Raw genomic sequence first — 21,752 nt, 5'->3', positions numbered from 1 at the left:
ACGTATCGCACGGTCGTGAGTTCTTTCCTTAGGTGAGGCGTATAGTTTTCGCTGTGATAATAGACATCGTATCTGAAATAATTTATAATCTTCCACCTCTGATTCATGAGGAGAAGTTGACACTTAAGGAAAACATGTTACTACGGCTGCCGAACCTCTGGTTAGGTTAACTGTCCACACAAACATAACTGAGATACAGTTGAAAACGGCGCTAAACCCAAAAAAACCAATACCATGTTTCCTGCTCTTGTGTCGATTACGACTACTTGAGTCAACTTTTACACAGAAACAGAAAACTGGTGCCTGCGTTGATTGTATCTTGTTGCAAACACAGCATGCGTTTCATAATTTGTCTTTCGTCTTTCAATAGATTATCTTTATGTGTACGTTCAGCCTAGTGTTGGCCGTAAACTGGAAAGGACACTGGCTACAAATGAGTTTTCTTGACAAATAAATAAAGGAAAAAAAGGAAAGGAAAATGACATCGTAAAAACTATTGGGATTGAAAAATGTCTATTTGACTATATAATTATTATTATTATTATTATTATACCAGATTTATATAGCCCCTTTTCATGATAAACACGTTCAAAGGCGCTTTACATATAGCAAACGCAGCCACACAGGGTGCGCAATTCATCCTCTACTAATACAAACACAAAGCGATCTGATCAGAGGGACAGACTGAGATAAAGTCCCCAGAACAGATAAAGAGAAATCCTTTTTTTATGTATACGAGCAACTCCATATCTGAGGCGCAACCCAATTCCCGATGATATTTTGCCAATCCTTTCCCCAAAAGCAGCATTTTTTGAATATGTAATATTCATGATTGTATTACACGTGTGTGATCATTAGAAGCGTAACATTTCCAAAACGTAAGCAAACGAGTCAGGAAATTGGCATTTTTCATACAGTTTTGACTGTTTGTGCCAGCAGAGGTTTCGTGATAACAGAGTCGACTCTTATATTACACACCAGATATTTAACGCATGTGATCTTTATTCATTATTGTGTCGAATAGCATGTTGCTTCTTTCGAATACTTTCGTAAATGTGTCATTATCAACGAAAACAGAAACCCACCTACCTCGATATTGTATATATTGATGCGCAACACCATCTCCGGAAGTCGCGCAACCCATTTTAAGCGTATTCCCAGCGGGAATTGGATTGCGCGTTTACCACCCGTGATATTCATTTCAATATATGACAGAAACAAAAAAAACTTAAACGCGTTTTTGAGAATTCGGTTTTCGTAGTTGCTTCAGTTTAGGAGTCTCGGATATTACTTCTTAATATTCAAGAGACATTTCAATTCGTGCATCATTATGGTCGCGTAAATCAAAAACGTGGAATATTCACGAATATTATCCAATTCTTAGTTTGCGAAAACAATAATATTTTGCATGATAAAGTTGAATATGTCAATGCAGAGATATGAAATATCTTCTATTCCATTCAAATTTCTTACAGTGTACATTCTGGATGTGTATGATAAGTACAAATTGTATAAGCCGATGCTTTAGTATCCATGTAAAGCTTCTTTAACGAGTCGGCATAAAATAGTTATTCTAACATGGCTCGATTTTCATCTCAGTTAAACAGAGAATGACGCCAAGCGATATAAACAACAGCTGACGCGAAAACAGATGAGAGAACAATATTACGTCAATTAAAACGTCAAATCGCTGCATGACTAAGATGAATGAAGACTTTAACGTAATGATTGAACGAGCATGTTAAAATGAACAAAATCAGGCCTACTCGTGTTTTATCGACTTACTACGGGTCATCGTTTAGATGCTGTCTTACCACTCGAGGTAATGCCCTCGTTATATAATTCGTCTGTAGGAAAAATGAATAACGAATGGAAAAATACGTGATATTTATAATAAAAAAATCAGAAACATGCACGTTTTACAACAAGAGACCACCTTTCCTCCGAAAATATAACCGTCTGTAAAAACATCAGACCTTGGTAAGAGCTATTTCAGCAAACGCTTTCATTACTGTGGTAAAACACACTAAAATTTGTCTGCTTCCCATGCCATAATTTCCATGTATTGAATAGTTCTCTTTTACATTTATCGTACGTTGTAGAATAATTTGTTTGCTTTTTGTTGTCGGACAGTAGAAGCCGATTGCACGTATACCGCCTCCTGTCAGTTTCCTATTTAATTAGACACTTCAGACTGATTTTATGGGGCGGAACACCGTACTGTTAGTATATTCGGTTGATGGAATCGATCCACAAATACATTTATTTCTTAATAACATCAGTCTGAGAGAGACTGTGCTAAACCGTAAATATTTAACTGCATAATATCTTAATTTGCAAAACCGCAAGAAATATATCTGTCTATCGTAACCGTTCCTGTTGCTGGACTATGCATTCTGTTTAAAGACACGTAGTACACTTAGAAGAATAAAGTTTTAAACATGTATTTACCTTACACAACTGAACATAGAAAGGTGTTGTACTAAAAAGAATTAACAGAAGAGCATTGGTTATTCCAAACTTCACTGCTTTAAATCTATATTCTATTTCTCACATGGTACAATTGAAATGGTCAGATGATGTGATTAAAATATCAGAAAACTTCGAAATCAAATGAGCACAGGACGTAACCAAGCAACAATTGCAGAGACATTTTCAAGTAAGGTAATAAAAATTAACCCTTGCGCCGGTTATAACGGAACTCTTTATTGAAGATACATTGAATTGATAACAAAGAAGTCTGAAATGATCTGTCCAAGCATATAAAGCTACAAAGTTTAACAAATAGCATACTGGAACTGAAGGAGACCTTTTATAACGCAGTGCGAAACCCCATTCACGCCGCCCATGATACATTTAATGGACTCTTAAGATCCTAAACGTCCAGAGATGATGACAAAACTTACGTTACACTACACTTGATGCTTTAGTACTATGTAGTAAACGTCAGCTCCAATATTTTCACATGTATCTCGTGATTTTGTATAATTTAACAGATGAATGTAAAACGTGCTTAGACGTGTACAACGGATTTTGGTTAATTGTGATTAAGATCCAGCAAATTGTACTTATATGGTAAAAGTCAGCCTTTTATTTTATTCATAATACCCAGTTGAACTTAATACGAACTTAATACGAACTGATAAAAAGAAAGCTGGTCAGGGTTTCATCCCTCAACTATTGTAAATAAATATCTACAAAACTGAACAAGAACTAATGTTTGGGAAAAATTAAATATGTAGGTTTTATCCCCTACTAAAATGCATATTTCTAAATAACTGAACAATAAACATTCATAATGATAAGTTATTAGATAAATATTTTTGTGCTTCTTGTGCTTCTTGAAGCGTGCCTATGAAAATCATATGTGGACATACAGAGATTTGGTTATCGGTAACGTTCAAAAAATATATTTCAAGGCCCTGATACCTTTAGTGTAGTTCGGCACATTTTTAACAAATATTGTTCTACAAAGAAGTATAGGAGTTGACTAGAGAACTGAGCTGTTACACTGGTATACTGCTTATTTATTCATTGTGTATGCTATCACAGCATATTTTCCAATGTTAAAGGATATTGAAATTATTACTCATATTGATACTTATTCTTAATATAAAAAGCACATTTTAATTTAGTCGTACCGTGTTTTCAAGATAAGGATACGTATAATTATTATACCGATGGCAAGGGTAAATAACCTGGTTAACTCAATGCTTACAGCAATACTCCTCTCACTTTTTTTAGTTTTAAGATGAAATCGTTATAATAAATGTACACATATCAGTGGAGCAAATTTAGGAGAAGTGCAGTCCGATTAAAAATAATCTTTCTCTCAAAACTTAGTAATCGTCCGTACAATCAGAGTCTTATAGCAAATATCAACACATACGTATTTATCCAATTTGAACATTATCAATGTTTAAAGTGGTCAAATAATAAAATGTTACATGTCCGTTTACGTGGTTATTAATCAGACCATATCTTGAATCTAATCAATAGCGATATGTACCCTGCTATATAAGTCGGCTACGGCTCGAAAACGCATATCAATGTTATACGTTTTCGCAATTAACATAAAGACCGGAAAAAATCAAGATCTTCTTACATTTTATAGTTATCAAAATCAAAGTGGGAGAGTATGTTAATTTGTGTGATACTCATATATTAACAGAAACACAAACATTCATAGATACAATAAATTATAAAACATAAAGACAACTCTAACACAACATAAGAGATAAAGGATTACAGATTGATACCCGGTCCGTCTAAAATTCGAATGTTCAAAAATGGTTTTACCACATTAGATTTATTACAACGGTGTCCTACTGTATTTTTAGTGCATTTTGTCCTACTTGTGTGCTTGTTCGTGCGTTTGTATGTGATTATAGGTGTGTGTTGGACTCTTACACTGCTATGGTAAGTGGTATCTGGAGGCTGCTTGTTTGGAACTTGGCTTTCCCTTTTGATTATAGCGTTGGAATGTTATGGTGCAGTCATTCTCCCTGGAGTTATGGGCTTTAATTTGTGGCATTTTACAATTTCTGCTTGGTCAGTATGGGAGACATACGCTTATAATGAAAAAACTATAGTTAACCCAGTAAGATAGTTGTTATTCTATGCTTAAAAACTACTAAAAAGAGAATGACTGAATAAGTTTGCAGATGAAATTGTAAAAACGCATTTATTCAGGGAGTTCCTAAATTGTCCACCTGTCTTCTTGTAGAATAGCTGTATTATACCAGTATTATCAGAACGATTTGCAGGAAGTTCATGTGGGAGTTCATGTGGGAGGAAAAGTAGGTCACTAGGTCATGGTGGGTTTTTTTAAGTTATGATCCCAAAGAACCAGAAAATATAACAACAATCCAAGTATTGGGAAACCTTTTACAGCCGCCATACGGCACTTAAAGATTGCTGTTGTGACAGTTAATAAAGTCTGTAAAACGATCCGTTGGAAGCATAGAATGCAACCTAAAAAAGAATAATAGCAGACTCGGTTTGATTGAGTCCTTATTATTCATGAGAGGTAATGAAATGTGCAACACCTCTCACATCCCCTAGCACGGGCTGAAGGACCAGAAAGTAAAATCACTGAATTCAAGTACAGGGAGACTTTTACAGACGCCACACGGCAAAGATTGGTGTTGTGATAGTTAATAACATCTGTAAAACAATCCATTGGAAGCATAGAATTCAACCAAAAAAAAATAAAACACGGTTTAACGTTACACCGACATATTTTAGTTGGCGCTGACAAATTTGATCTACTACTTTATACAAAAGACGTTTCAGTTTTGAAATGATACAACAGACCGGCGATACACTGTATTAACACACATTCAATCTATTATTGGGCACGTAGAATAACTCGCTAAACTAAGACGTCTATGCACTCCTAAGTTATTCCGCCGGACGTGTTATTTCCCATAAATTAACACTGTTAAAACACTGTCACGAGTTGAAGTTATAACGCCCTACTATATCTGACGTCATAAATGCGTCATGTAATAGTTCTACCCTAATTACTTGTCTACATACAATACTCATTTGAACGAAATAATTAATGACAGAATCATGTTTAAACGTACCTAAACAATACGAACCGATAATTCGCCGTTTGTATGATTCACCTAGGCTTCTTTTTTTAAGTTATTCCGCAAGAGTATAACGTCATTGTATTGTATTGATATATTAAAACACTGTTCTACTTTATGTTATTTCTGAAATAAAACTGATAATATAACATAAAGTGTTATATTCCTAGTTCGCACGGCCTCTTAAATATATATCAAACTGTTCATTTTATAGATAAACTATCTACTTACATTTAGTTTTATCATACGTTGATACAAATACACTTTATTTAATTATATATGCCTCTAAAATGTGTTTACGTTAGGGTGTGATTATTGTGGGATCGTATTAACAAGTGCATAAAATAATTGTGTGAAGAACATTCCAACGACACACTTCAAAAATTGTAGCATGTCTTGTCATTTTTGAAGAGGGTGGTGGAGTGTAAACACTTTGTAGAAATACTTACATTTGTATAGCTTACTACAATTTTCACCACGAAATAAACATGAATCGTATATTTGGTAAAAAGCCAAAAGGACTACAAGAACAGGACATTGAGAAGAATGCAGATGTTCTGGCAACTACATGTGCAAAACATCCAGATCAGTCCTTAAACCTTTTCTGCTTAGAATGTGACAACGTCTACTGTACAGTGTGTATGATGACCGGTGTTCATAAAAAGATCTACGAAAATCATGAAATAAAATGTATTACTGGTGTTGCTGACGAGTTTACAGATACGACGGAATTTGCATCATATGACGAAAAGATGACCAAATTCAGAAACGATTTCGACAGAACACTCAATGATATAAATGAAAATATGAAAGAGTCGGACAAGCTAAAACGTGAAGTAGAAATCAGAATCAAACAGCAAAAAGAAGCATTAATAAAGTTTATTGAAACTCAATATCAAAATATGTCTGAAACAAATAACAACAAGTATGCTGAATGTTTGTCTAGATTAAAAACAACCGCTACAAAAATTGCCAAGTTAAAGAAAGAAACTGAACAAATTGAAAATTATATCAATAAAAAGAGAGACAAATCTGACATGACCGCAGTGTTTATCGCAGTGAAAAAGTCAAAACGCAAGGTAGCACAGATTGAAGACAGGTTAAGAGTGCTGAACGAGAGTAATTATGTAACAAGGTATATCATCTCCTTCCTATTTATTTTAAGAAGAGGTCATCTTTCGTTCCATTAATGTCTGTTTGGGTTGGAAATGCAGCTTTTATTTCAGTTACTTACATACGTGGCATTATTTGCATGTTTGCAAAATCATTTTTATTTGAAAAAAAAAACCAAACTTCTAGTCGTGTATTCTTGTGTGCCAAATGCATGTATGTCATTTCATTAGTTAATTTTGATGTAATGTAAATATTGGCATGTTATGACACTGAGTAGATTTATTTATCTTGCACTTAGTGATAACAAACTATGTTTTATCAGTGAAATATAATCAATGTCACTCTGAGTGATACAGCTTTGCCTACCTACTTCTAAAGTATGTATTTACTTCTAACTGTTTGCATAAAACAATGAAAATTGTTGACATGCTTATATTTCCAGATTCAAATTACTTTAACCCTTACCATGCTAAATTTCTATTATGGAGTGGTCTATCTTCCAATTTGGGCAGTACCATTTATCATTTAACGGGGTGTTTACTAAAAATTTACTGACTGAATAGCGAACAGTGCAGACCATGATCAGACTGCACTGGTCGCAAAGGCAGAATCACTTGCCGCCAGCAGGCTACGGGTTAATTAATGGGAATTTCTAAAGTCTGTTTGTTAGTATTCTATTACAATGAAGTTTACATCATCCAATATAAGGGAGATGAGTTCTTTATTCTTACTAGAGCGAACCAAATTTTGAAACTTGTCTCAAATAAAGTGAGATATATTCAATATATACGAAAAGAACACAATTTCTTTCGATTTTATGATAGTGAAAAAGAAATAAACAAATAAACAAAAACCCTATCAACGACAACTTTAAATTTGGTGATATTAGCTGTATTTCAAAAATTATATACAATATATCATTTTGGATAAGATATCATTTTAGATAGCAGAATATTGACTTTGTTTCTGGAGATTTATACACAAAAAATTCATGTACGATGTGTGTATTTATTTGGACTCACAAGAGAACTTGTCAAACTGATGCTTTAATTACTACATTTTAACACTAGAGAAATGTTTAATACAGTCCACACTTATTTTGACAGTAATTGCTTCGATAATGAATAAAAAACTCTGGTAAAAACCTTTTTAAAGTTTATAATTCTGGCAAAATAATAGAAAATATACAAAGTAATGATAACAAGGTTTCTTTAGTCAAAACATACGATTTCTCTACTTTGTATACTGCTTAAACACATAATTCAATGACAAACTACCATAATTTAGGATACTTTGGCCAGGGAGAATGCATGCATCTAATAAATTAAATATGATGTGTGTTTCAGTTAAAGCATGCATGCCATTCTGGAAACTAACAGTACATCTTTTTTTTTCGAATCACTTTTGTACAGCTAGAGATCAAACATTCTGCTGCAAAATACTTTATTTTCAGATAATTTTGGTCTATTTCTACGTTTTGAGAAAGCGTTACAGTAAGCTGTATATCATCAGAACACGCAAATACTACATAATCTAATCTAATTCATTTTAACATGTAGGGTTAGGAGGCTGCCATAATGTTTGAAGATAATGTCCTTTTTATACTTGAAATTTATCAAAAGTATTTTAAAGGAATGTGTAGGTCAACCAATTGATGAATAACTTAAGTCCTCCAGTCCGGTACATCGTTTTAATGACGTTGCAGTTTCTTTTCTTTTTTAAAATATATTAATACTTTTTAGTATATATTTTGTTTGAAAAGCCAAACACACAAATAAAATGTTGCTAATATTGTTTTAAGTTGACCAGCATTGATATAATATTAATATTATTTCAGCTTGCAGATGTTATATGCATTTGTTTTTGTCCTATTTCCTGCATTACCCACTGGCCCAGACAAAAGGAAAATGTCATTGTACAAGATGTTATACACTGCCCCTAAGTATACTACAAGAACCATTGCCGTGAGCAAACCATTTCAGCTTGACACGCGCAGACCGATGAATGTGTAGCAATCATATTTAACAAGTGTGTACCGTTCACATTTCGTCAATATTTCTTGTCTCAGAGAAACAACACGTTGTTTTGGGTTTTATTAAAGTTATAGAATAAGCTTGAATGCACTTTCCTGTCTAGATTACAAAATTATTCTGATTGACTGATGTAAAAATGTCAGCCATCATTTGACAACTTGTGTAAAATGTATATATGCAACATAAATGTCCAAAGTGAATTAAATACACAATAGAAACGTGAATAAGTCTATGACATCATTTCATAATTTTGAGTGTTTTTGTGTAAATGTGTGAATATTTTGCATTCTGTTTTTGTTTGTCGACAATTAACCTAACATGTGCGCACTGCTGTGACCCTTAGACCTGCTGTTCATTAGCGAAGTTCACGCAAACATTTTTTCTGTCTCTGCAATATGAAATATTGAAACAATGTGACTGGTGCACGATTGAAGATAAATTACCGCTAGTTCAGTATTCTTGGTACATATTCATCAATCTGCACGCTTTATATTTAAAAGTGTTAGTGTATTTTCCCATTCATGACCATAGTTCTTACAGCATACCTTGGGGTAAGGTAAAACAAATACAGTGTTACCTTCTTTATGGTCTGGTGTCAGTGGTATTCTCTTCCGGCAAAAGTTAAATATGATATGGCAGTTGACTCTGTCTGTCCGTTCGTGCGCGAGTCCGTACGACCGTAACATTTTTTTACTAAACTTTAATAGTTGATCATTGAGGCTATGTAGTGTTAACGAATCACCGCTCTTTATCCTTTTTAATTGTCTCTAATTTTATTTACTTATAACAGCTTTTATCTGGTTGGCAACACTTTAAAACTATTAAAAAGGCTTTTGTTAAAACTTCATCTCACTTTGACGGAGGATATTAGAAAATGTGCAATGATAAGAACAATCGTTTTCAAGGCGTATCTTTATAACTAATTCTTTTGTTTGTTTACTAATAACACTTTTATTCGTAGCAATACTCTAAAACTATTAAAGAGATGTTGTTTAGTCCTCATTCAAAGACAAAGCATTAAGCAGATATATTTCTTTTAAAGTGCTGTTCATGTCTGTATTACCTTTTTCTTTTTAAAGGTATGACTTCCAGGAAGGACAGTGCACACAAAATTTCATGAAGAATACAGAAGATTTCGGAGTTTTTGTTGGTAATAGATAAGAGCAGTTATTGTAACTATTGTTTGTTAATATTATAGCATGTTGTCATCTTATCTCCCGTATCAATTACAGTCAGTTGAGTGCCTCTTTATTGTTTAACGTTGAAGTAATATTTTTGTTGTATGTTCCTCAAATTACGATCTGCTTGATACGATGTATATTATTCCTTTTACTTACCTTAAATCCTTAAATAAGCTAAAAAGTATATTTGCAAATTTAATCAAATATCATTGTGGCTAAGTGTCTGTTTCTGAAATATTTAAGTTACGTCATCGTTACTGAAAGTTCGTAACGAATAGTGTATATATGTTGCACTTTTGTAACTTTCTTTATACATACTGGATATAATTTAGACATGCTTAAGAAAAAGTAAATTATCTTCTTTTTCTTCGACCTTCATGCTTTTGGTTTTTTGAACATGAAATGAGGCTATTTTTATAAATGCATTGACTATCTCAAAATCTTGTTAGATATATTAAGAATAAAAAATTTCGCCTATGCTTCTTTTCAGTTGTAAAACGTTAAATTTCTTTCCCTTAATAGTTTGCTTTTACTTTATTTTCTGGAATTTAAATAATATCAAGTTATTGTTTTGCCTTGTTTTCTAAGGGGCTAGTGTTCAATGTAAATAGTTTAAATACTTATAATTTCAATCATACTGTTTCTAAATCCGCCATATGGTAAATGTTCATTGTGCAAATTGTTTAGTTGGAAATATCTTACTTATTATGAACATATTGAAGAAATATGTTTTGCTGCAATTCGTCCTCTAGTTCATGTTTTGGTAGCAGTTTAATACCACTCATGAGATTTTAGTATGAAGCAATGCATGTAAACAATGCCTAAGTCATGTTATACGTCACACCATTTTCATTAAAAGAAGTAGGTTCTGTTGAAAATCTATGTTTATCTTTTTTTTTTTTTTTAATTTTCAATTTTGTAGTCTTTTTGTTGAATATGGTCTTGTTTTATAGGATAAGTAGCACATGGTTTAGAAACATGTTCACAGTTTATGTTAGACATTTATTCATGCATGGGCTACTGTTCGTCTTTTATTTTACAGAAAACCAGGAACGGAAGACTTCTACAAAGCTGCAAAGGCCATTATCAAGATATAAATCTTTACCGAGTCTACAGAAGGAAAGCGAATACGAAAGCCATTACGATGTACCAATAGAAATAGGTATAATGTTATCAAGGTTTAATTTAGCATAAATCAACAAACAGAATAGCCCTCTTTTCTTGTCTCAAAAGTCATGCGTAGAACCTGGAAAATAATGGCCCAAATATGTTGGAATAAGTAACAGTAAATGACATTAAAATGTCATATAATGCATTTTTTCCTGACTACATCTGCATAAATCGTTTTGGAATTATCACAGACATAGATTTTTTTCACCATATTATGTAAAACTGAAATGGCTTTTCTTCTACAAAATACTCTCAAATGGAACCCCGAGTTTAAATATCTCCATTGAATGTCTCACTTCAAAATACTCTGTGACTGGGTTTTTGCTCTCTTAAAACAAATTTCAAATCGAAAACAATCAAACTGTAGCTAAGGTTTTCGTACTTTGTAAACTCTATTCGTGCCAAATGCAACATTGCAGAACATTAGTCCTCTACTGGTAAAAACCAGTTTCGGGGACTATAGGAATGCGCTTTTCCGTCCGTCAGTAATTTCGTGTCCGGTCCATAACTTTGTCATCCATGAAGGGATTTTATTATTACTTGGCACAAATGTTCCCCATAATGAGACGACGTGTCATGGGCAAATCCCAGACCCCCTAACTTAAAGGTCAAGGTCACAATTGGAGATCAAAGGTCAACAGGGACTTTTTCATGTCCGGTCCATAACTCTGCCATCCATGAAGGGATTTTAATATTACTTGGCACAAATGTACCTCATACAAACACGATATGTCTTGCAAAACTTTAAGACCCCAGGCTCAAAGGTCAAGGTCACACTTGGCAGTCAAACGTTAACATGGCATGAACAGGGTCTGTTTGGTGTCCGGTCCATAACTCTGCCATCCATGAAGGTATTTTAATATTACTTGGCACAAATGTTCCCCGTGATGAGATGACGTGTCATGCGCAAATCCCGGACCCCTAGCTCAAAAGTCAAGGTTACAATTGGAGGTCAAAGGTCAATAGGGTTTTTTCCTGTCCGGTCCAGAACTCTGTCATCCATCAAGGGATTTTAATATTACATGGCATAAATATTACCCATGTTCAGACGACGTGTCATGCGCAAAACCCAGAGCCCTAGCTTAAAGGTCAAGATCACACTTGGAGATCAAAGGGCAGGAACATTTTTCCTGTCTGGTGTATACCTTTGTCATGCAAAACAGGATTTGTTATTTATTTATATATTTGGGTTTTACGGCGCACCAACACAGTATAGGTTGTATGGTGAAAACAGGATTTGCATTTTACACTATGTGATAAAGTGTTATGCGCAAGAACCTCGTCCCTGGGTCGAAGGTCAAGGTCACACATAGAGGCCAAAGGTCAGATACAAGAATGACTTTGTCTGGAACACTTCTTCTTCATGCATATAGGGATTTTGATGTAACTTTGCATAAATGTTCACTACCATGAGATGTATGTTTTGCGCAAGAACCAGGTCCCTAGGTCTAAGGTCAAGGTCACAGAGGTCAAATGCCAAATTCAAGAATGACTTTGTCTGGAGCATTTCTTCTTTATGCATGGAGGAATTTTGATGTAACTTGCACAAATGTTCACCACCATGAGGCACTCTTGCTTTTTAGAATTATGCCCCTTTGTTTTTCTATAAATAGCTTATATTGTAACTTGATATGAGACCTTTTTAAAATTTGATAATCGGCCAAAACAAATTGCTATTTATATATACAAATTTCAATCCAAGTGTTTTGTTATAACATATTGTATATATAGTATAATATTATTTATACATTATTGACAAATATCTATCCATTATGTTATACCGCAGTAGAGAAAATTACGTGCCTTCCAGTAGGGGACTTTGTATTGCATGCCAATACTTTATTCACTTGTTTTCTACAGAATATGTGGAACTACAAACCACAGACACTGCCAGAGGTGAAGCGATACAGGGGGATAGATCGGAATGTAAAGATTCATTTAACTCTTCAAGTGCGTTCAACGGAGCAAAGCCTAAGCCTAAACCAAGTAATACTGTTTAGATAAAATTTAAATTTCTTCATTTTCCCCTATAATTGAAAGAGACAAACGCAGAATTATACCTGAATACACTTTCTGCGAATTAATTGCAAGTATGTAAATATAAATTGCAACTCATTCCACTTACTGTCCGGTAGAGATACAATTAATTATTTTATAACTAAATTTTGTTTATATGTAACTGCTTACATATGTTTCGTAATAATTATACAGACCCTTAATAGAACGAAAACGCGAAAGAATGGTAGTCGCATAATAGCAAATTCAAATAGTTCTCATTGTGTTTGCTATGTTTCCTATTTTAAATGTTTGGCGGAAATCACATGACAGATCTCTGCTTGACATTTAGGAAGCATTTATATAATGGAATGATAGCTTGGTTAAACTTACGTCATTCACCACTACAATTTGGGGTCTCACTTTTTAAGCGGATTTTGCTATTTGTGTGATCTACTGAAAATACTTTTCTTGCGTTAAACATGACTATCGCTTTGATTTTGATTTTGTATTAAGAACTGACAATGTTCTTCTAGGAAATGCACGTTTCAGTCATTTAAAATTGGTCCTGATATATGGTGCTGCCATAAGAAATTTGTTAGTTTTGTATAGAATAAAGAAACAATGCTATGTGGTTTGTTCATGCGAAAGGGTGTATTTCATTGACATAAAATTAAATGATAATCGACAGTCAGATTACTTTCCACATATGTACAGCCGCTACAAGGTTTGTCAAGACTGCTTATGCTTATTCAACCTAGGACACCTTAGAGACAATAACACATGACACCAATCACTACAATACCGAAAGGTTTAATTTTTAAAGCTTCCAAAATAGATGACATTGAGGCAGATATATACTCAGTTCCAAAAGGAAGTGTGCACTTTTTAAGTTTTAAATATTTAAAAAAAATCCCCGACGTTTTTGTTTCATTTTTTCATACACTAACTCTCAGGTATAACTCAAAATCTAAAATGCACACCAATTTGTTTACGAACTGATTTAAATTTTGGTACCAAACATTATAAGTTTTCATGAAAATAACCGAGAAAAAATGACAGAAAACTAAGTGCACGCTTTCTTTTGGAACTGAGTGTATATAAAGCCGATCTATGTTTTTACAGAAACGTGGCAGAATGGCAGTACTATTTTCATGCTCATCAAAAATTCTTCTATTCTAAGACGGATATTTTGAAATTGCTGTAGATCAAATTTCAACCACTGACTTTAAGAGACTGTTCTAAAAATAAACTGCAAAGACAAAGTGAAATATTAAAAGTTAGTGTGCTTTTGTACGACTTTCAAATTACATGAAACAAATTCAAACCGATTCCATAACACACATAAGTGTATGTTTAGTTAGTTCTAACTCGGTTTCAAAAGTAATCTGATCAATCGAAATGGAAACGTTACATGTTACATAAAGTAATAAAATAATACCTACTTCGGTTTTAAATTTCAAAAAAATATTTTGATAAAAGTGAAAGACCATTAAAGTTATAAGCATTTACTTTGAAGCTTTAACAATGTCGGATTCTGCTCAAAACTGCATTTCTTACAAGAAAATGATATTCCAGAGGAAAGGTATTAAATTTGATAGATACGTTATTTACAAAGATTCCAACACTTAGTACGCAAATATGTCTCAATTTATGGTATTGTCCCTGAATATTTGGAAAACCATACCGTTGTAAACTCCAGTCGGGGCTTGAGGAGCTGTGTCGATTGGCCGTTGAAATTCTAAATTAAAGGTTGTTAATTACATGGTCAGAAAAAGAAAAAAATCTTCATTTATGTATTATTTTAGGACTTAAAACAACAGGCCGGAACACATCAGATGATAAGGCAGGAATACCAATGCAAAGTATTTTCCCGATGCAACTTACCCAACAAATCTCTGCGATTAATGTTAAAAGAAAATCAGGTACATGCAACTTCTTTTTTTTTATTTACCTTCGTTTCCCAAATCAAGAGGTAAGGTTATGAGATAATTTCACCGTAGAGCCACGTTACCACGTTAACATTTACCTCCAAACCGGAAATGTCTATTATGCATCAACAGCCAATGATGAAATATTTTCTCGCAAACAATATTCAACAAATAATTTTAATGAAATCAGATCAGATGACTACCTTAGAGCATATTTTACTTCCAGAAGCGTATTTAGACAAATAGCCAAAAATTTCTGTCCGTAAATTGGAAACTATCTCATGGCGTTACAAAATAATACTTCCGGTTTTGTCTCCTCTTCAGCAAGGAAAATAATATCTTTTCCACAATGTTTTTATATTCAGAGTTATACTATAAAGAACAAAGATCAACTACGAAGGTATATATTTGTATGCTGTATTAATTTAGAATACTGCACGAATCTATTTCAACAATGCATTTCGTTAAAAGTCTTAGTACGATGCCATCTCGCACAATTGATTGTAAGATAGAGGTTTGCTGCATGCAACACAGAAATGTTCTTTGACTATATTAGAAAAAGAACTCGTCTTAAAGAAATAAAGAAATACACTCACTGATAGAAATTATCTAGCTCGGATAATTCTTGGAGGTCATTTGGCATAGCCCTTTCACCGCCTAAACTGTTACCCTCGAGCAAGATATTCAATTCGTACTTTCAAATAGTGAAAGGTTCTTATGTTGCAGCAAGATAAAAAAAATGCAAAAAAGTATTTATTCAGTGGTGTCAATGCTTTTTAAATTCATTTAAAGTTCAATTAATAACCTTTGCACTGACTGATGTCAAACGCTTTTACCAAGCTTACAAACATGAACGAGACGTGTTTACTTTTTTTTTCATTATACATATGTTACGATACACATGTTTAGATATTTTTCAATATTCTAGCACCACCAGTACCGGACCCGAAACCTTCAGCACAAGCGGAGACAAAACAGGCAAATGAAAAATATGCTTCTAGTTTTGACAAGCCGATACATCAAGAGCAAGGTAGAACTATATTTGAATTTTATACAGCAGAATGTTAAAGCATATAAATGAATCATTTAGCTACATTTCATTCAAATAGATACATTGTAGTAAACTTAAAATATATAATGTGCTACAGGCATTTGGTAAAACATATCGTTATATCCCTGTCTTTATGGTAATGATTTTTTGTCGCATTAGACCAAGAACGAGGATTAACACAAAATCTGATGCCAGAACACAGATAGATAGGCCAATGTAAAATATTTTGATTTGATATATGGGTGTCATTATCCAACGTTTGGTTTGTCGGGTAAACTTAAGTACTTACGTTCTGTATTGGCCACGTTTCTTCATATTATCCCTGACTTTTTCATATTGACAAATATTCCTTCATAGTGGCTCAACTGATTTTGGATTTGGTAAAGACTTTTTTCGATTGTATTCACAATCCTAATTTTGTCCAGTATTACTAAATCGTGCTTACTGTCTCGCTCAAGAAATTCGTTGTTGACTACTGGTTTTCAGTGCTATCAAAAAGAGTAAAAAATGTAGTAAATGTTCCCCTTTAGTGTAAGACATGTTTAGTAGACGCACAATAGCAATCACATTATTCTTCACACATATTCGAAGCTACCGTTTAATAACCGTTTAATAACCTTTGTGCTAAATGAAGAAAAACAACTTAAACAATTTTTTTTATATAAAAAAAAACAACCAGAAAATTAATGAGATTTGTGTAAATCATATCTTTTGTCTGAAATTATCAATCATTTAAGATAAGTATGTTCAGACATTTATCATTATTTTAGGGCCTCCTCTAACGTGTCCGAAACCTTCAGTACAAGCGAAAAAACAGACAAAGGAAAATTATGTTTCTAGATATGAAGCACCGGTTAAAAAGGGAAAGGTAAAATTATATTCTAAATGTTAAAGTGGCAACATTTGCTGCCCTGGTAGCAGCTTTTAGGATGTTGCTAGTGTATAAAACTACCTGTTAGTTACACACTCTCTGTTCTAAAATTAAGTATATAAAATGAATATGGTATTTGCATAACCATCACATACATAGGATATGACATACCGTCTTTAAATGCGAAACTCGTTCGGTAATACAAATATTTAGAGCAATGATTTAGATAGCATTACAATGTTATCAGTCCAAATGTTTTATAATATAGCCTTGATTTTAATACGAGTTTAGCCCAAGGCCGAAAGACAGCTAACAATCAAAGGAAGATACAAAGGCAAATATGAAATTACATCTGAACTGATATTGATTAGCCAACGCTTTGTTTTGGACTCTCTAAATCTAACCAAAATAATTGAGCACTGATTTCGGCCATGTCTTCTTTTTCCCTATTGCCCCTTGTTCTTGATATCGAGCGCGACTTTTTGCATATTGTTCTTCTGGCGGGCACTTATAAAATATATTACGTGAATTACATCGGGTATAAAAGGTTAAAGAAAGCTTTATTTAACGTCGCAAAAAGTCTACAGACAATATGAACTGCAAAGCTTATACGCTACCCACTAGATATTAAGTAAGTTATTCTTACCTCTGATGATTTACCTTCTGGTACAATCCCATGCAAACTGAGTGTCAAATGGGGCTACAGGTAATATTTTTACGTCTGTGGTATGAAGAGGCTGGACCATGTCACCGAATAAACATTTGACCTCTAGCCTAAAATTCCGATCTGCATCCACAGTCTGTAAAATAATAGGTTATTGCATGCCAGATTCAACAAATAATAATTCGGATTTGTTTTATCATCTGCAGAGAAAAACAGTTTGGTGATTACATTTGTCCCTCTAAAACCCTTTTCTTTGAATCAGGAAATGTAAGATAAGGAACAAAGAGGAAATATGAACGTATTTGGTTTTAACCACATTTGAATAGTATCAATTACTGCACGAGTCTACTACAGCAAAGTAGTACGTTGAAATTTATTTGCTGCACGAGAATCATTCTACATCTTGGGTTATGAATTAAATGCTTTATACATGTCATACAGGAATTTCAGGACCTCCTGTAACCTGCCTGAAACCTTCAGCACAAGCGAGAAAACAGGAAAAGGAACAATGTGCTTCTAGTTTTGATGCAGCAGTTAAAGAAGAGCAAGGTTAGTTCTTAATATTATGCAGCATTAAGTTGAAATACCTAAAATAAATCAGGTGAACAGAAGGGAAAATTACTTTAAACGGCACATTCAAGCGTTCGGTAATGCACATATTTAGAACCCCTTCCTCTATGGAACTTCAATGTTATCAATCAAATAATTTCATAAAGAATTTGTGTTTTTACCACGTATAGTAGCGAGGACTAGAACGACTGTCAGATGACAAATGAAAACAAGAGGGTCATCATGATGGCCCTATATCGCTCACCTGAGTAGATTTGCTTGCTTGAACAAATTTCTTATCTAAAACTTTAAAAACAAAAAAAAGGAGAGTGGTTCATGGTAAAGATTATGCTAGATTATTTTAGAAATCTGTAAAAAAAAATATTACAGGTAGTCCAAATCCTTTAGCTGTTGCTTAGAAAACAAGAAAGTAGGTCAGTAGGTCACACTGATGGTCACTAAAAGTCACTAAAAGTCAGTTTAAAGATAAGCATGCAAAACTATACATGTCATCAGAATTTCAAAGCTGTATCTGTAAAAAACAAGGAAGTAGGCCAGTAGGTCACATTTAAGGTCACTGAAAATCAGTTTTAAGATCGGTCTGCAAAACTGTACATGTCATCTGAATTTCAAGGCTGTATCTTAAAACACAAGAAAGTTGGTCAGTAGTTCATGGTTACTGAAAGTCAGTTTTAATATCGGTGCGCAAAGCTGTACATGTCATCCGAATTTCAAGGCTTTATCTTAAAAAAAGCAAGAAAGTAGGTCAGTAGGTCAAAGTTACATTCAAAAGACCCATGATTACTTGGGGTCATACGATAATTATAATTAAACAGTCTAGGGAATATGATCTAGTAATTGTTTTCCTGTATAACTCATATCAAAACTATGTGACCCTCGTTGCGGGTCCTCCTTTCTCCCCAGGGGCATTATTTGAACAATCTTGGTAGAGAACCTCAAGGCAATGCTACATTCCAAACATCAAAGGCCTAGGTCTTGTGGTCTCAGACAAGATTGTTTTCCTATTTCAGTCTATGTAAAACTTGAGCGGGGCCTCTTATCACCCCAGGTGCATAATTTTCACATTCGGGACTACCAAAGTAAAGCAATGCGTTTACTGAAAACATTCAACTTTGATTAGCTTTTTACACGCCCGCCTGAATGACGGGATGTATTACGGGAACGCCCTTAGCGGGTGGACGGCGTCTACAAGCTTTGTCATAAGTATATGTTCTTCATGCATGCAGGAATTTTTATATCATTTAGCAAAACTTTTTACCACCATGAGAAAAAGTGTCATTATAAGAACCAGGTCCCTCGGTCTAAGGTCATACTAAAGAAGTCAAACATCAATTTCAAGTATGACTTCAAGGATTTCTTCTTTATGCAAAGAGGGGTTTAGATGTCACTTTGTTCACCATCATGAGGTGGAGTGTCATGCGCTAGAACCAAGTTTCTAGGTCTTAAGGTCAATGTCACACATAGACATCAAATGGCGATACTTTTTCCGGAGCATTTCTTTTCCCTGCATGGAGGGATTTTGATGTACCCTGACACAATTATTCACCACCATGAGACGGAGTGGCATGCGCAAAGACCAGGTCCCTAGGTCTTATTTCAAGGTCACACTTTGAGGCCAATGTCAGATACAAGAATGACTAAGTCCGTGGCATCACTTCATGCATGGAGGGATTTTGACGTAACCGGGCACAAATGTTCATCACCATGAGATAGAGTGTCATGTGCAAAAATATGGTTGGACCTTAATGTTAGAATTACTTCTATTTTATGTTGTTAGTATAGATAGCTTATATTGTAACTTTTTATTACTGGCCGTAGGGAAAAATCGAGACCAATTTTCTGTGGTACAACATGCATGTTATATCCGTTTTTAAGATTAGGTTAGGATTGTGTGTGGACATAGAATTTTTTTTGCAAGATTAGCTTCCTTTTGTTAGGATGGGATAAACTGTAACATTCTTACACTTTTGTTACAGACTACACACATAAACGAGACTTGTAGGAATGGCATCAATCTATGAATTATTTATCATTTAAGGCACATGTTTAGACATTTCTCAATATTTTAGGTATGCCTGTAACCATGTTAACGCGCCCGAAACCTTCAGTACAAGCGAGAAAACGGGCAAAGGAAAACTATGCTAATAGTTTTGACGTACCGGTGAAAGAAGAGAGAGGTAAATTTTATTTGAATATTATGCAGCATTATGTTGAAGTGTATGAAATGTATCAGGTATTAACATTACGCTCACATTAATGGGAAAAGACTCACGATATTGAATACAACATTCGTCAAAACGGGCAAAGGAAAACTATGCTATTACTGACGCCTATTACTATACAAAGAGATATTCAATGATGTTGTACCTAAAAATATAAATGATGAAATGTAAAACCTCAAAGTAATTTACACCTAACACCTGCTGTTATCGCATTTGAAGCAATTATCAAATTTTTTTTAAAAAATGCCATGAAGTCTCTGCGAACTTATCATCGATACCGACGACGAAATATTTGTATATCCGAATGAATTTACCAGAAAAAATTCGGAGCTTTATGGAAAGTAGTTATGCTTGATGTAGCACAGTCTCAATACTCATACTTATTATGCATTTATCATAAATGTACACGATAAAAAAAATTTCCGAATCCTCTTAGTTTTTGTTTCTAAATTACTTCAGTGCTCGAGTAAGCATGTGACATTAATACACTAAAAGCCGTTTTCCTTCCACATTTTAGATAAGTATAAAGTTTTATATCCATACACATCAGCCGGAGAACATGACATAACTATCAAAGAAGGAGATACAGTTACAGTCTTTGAGATTTTCGAAGATGGCTGGTGCTGGATAGAGATGAATGAAAAGAGTGGCTATGTGCCAGTAGATTACTTGGAAAAAATGATGAAATAAATCAATATTAGAGAGAAGTTGCACTTTTGGAAACGATACAAAGCTAGCTCTTCATGGAAAAGAAAATTTGCACGTATTACAGACACAAATATGCAACAACTGATCGTATTTCAAGTAGATAGTAAATAAGTTAAACGTATTAAGTCACACCGTAGTGCTGATCAAATACATCTCATATCTCAGCATTATAAAAAATAAAAACGTCTTCTCCCCGCAGGCAAAGAAACGAATACACGTCAGATCAGCGCTGTTCGTCCTAAAATGGCATATCCAAATAGAAATTACTCTAATTCTTTGTTTGAATACTTGTGTAAATATAAACTTCATACATTGAAGCAGATCCTTGACTATTGTTACGTAGTATGTATTCCAGTTACTTGTAGGTGTAGAATTCACAACAGTTTCATCTACATTTGTATGTGACTGTATATTCAAACCGTTTATAATCGTTAAATGACTTTGCTTCCTTGATAAACATTGAATATTGTTTGTGTTTTTTGTGCATTTATGATATTTACAATATTGCTAATTTGGTCTTGTTCGTTTCAGATGAAATACAGGTTGTCAACGTTATGATTTCAGACATTATGTGATTATGTCAACTAAAAATGCAAACATCTCCTCGTCTTGAACATTTTAATTAAATGTTTATAGCTTTATGGAT

General features: G+C 33.9%; 1 protein-coding gene across 1 annotated transcript; it reads left to right on the top strand.

Moving 5' to 3' along the window:
- Positions 1-5,883: 5,883 nt before the first annotated feature.
- LOC123541971 (uncharacterized) lies at positions 5,884-21,485 on the top strand. Its single transcript, XM_053522688.1, has 11 exons — positions 5,884-6,732; positions 9,823-9,893; positions 10,967-11,086; positions 12,955-13,080; positions 14,898-15,014; positions 15,949-16,050; positions 16,842-16,939; positions 17,567-17,573; positions 18,048-18,155; positions 20,246-20,353; positions 20,916-21,485. Exons 1-11 carry the CDS (start codon positions 6,086-6,088, stop codon positions 21,086-21,088), a joined length of 1,677 nt encoding a protein of 558 aa, XP_053378663.1. The 5' UTR covers positions 5,884-6,085; the 3' UTR covers positions 21,089-21,485.
- The last annotated feature ends 267 nt before the right edge of the window (positions 21,486-21,752 follow it).

Source organism: Mercenaria mercenaria, chromosome 14 (genome assembly GCF_021730395.1).
Source record: "Mercenaria mercenaria strain notata chromosome 14, MADL_Memer_1, whole genome shotgun sequence".
In the NCBI taxonomy this organism is placed as follows: Eukaryota; Metazoa; Mollusca; class Bivalvia; order Venerida; family Veneridae; genus Mercenaria; species Mercenaria mercenaria.
This window is presented reverse-complemented; position numbering and strand designations above follow the sequence as displayed.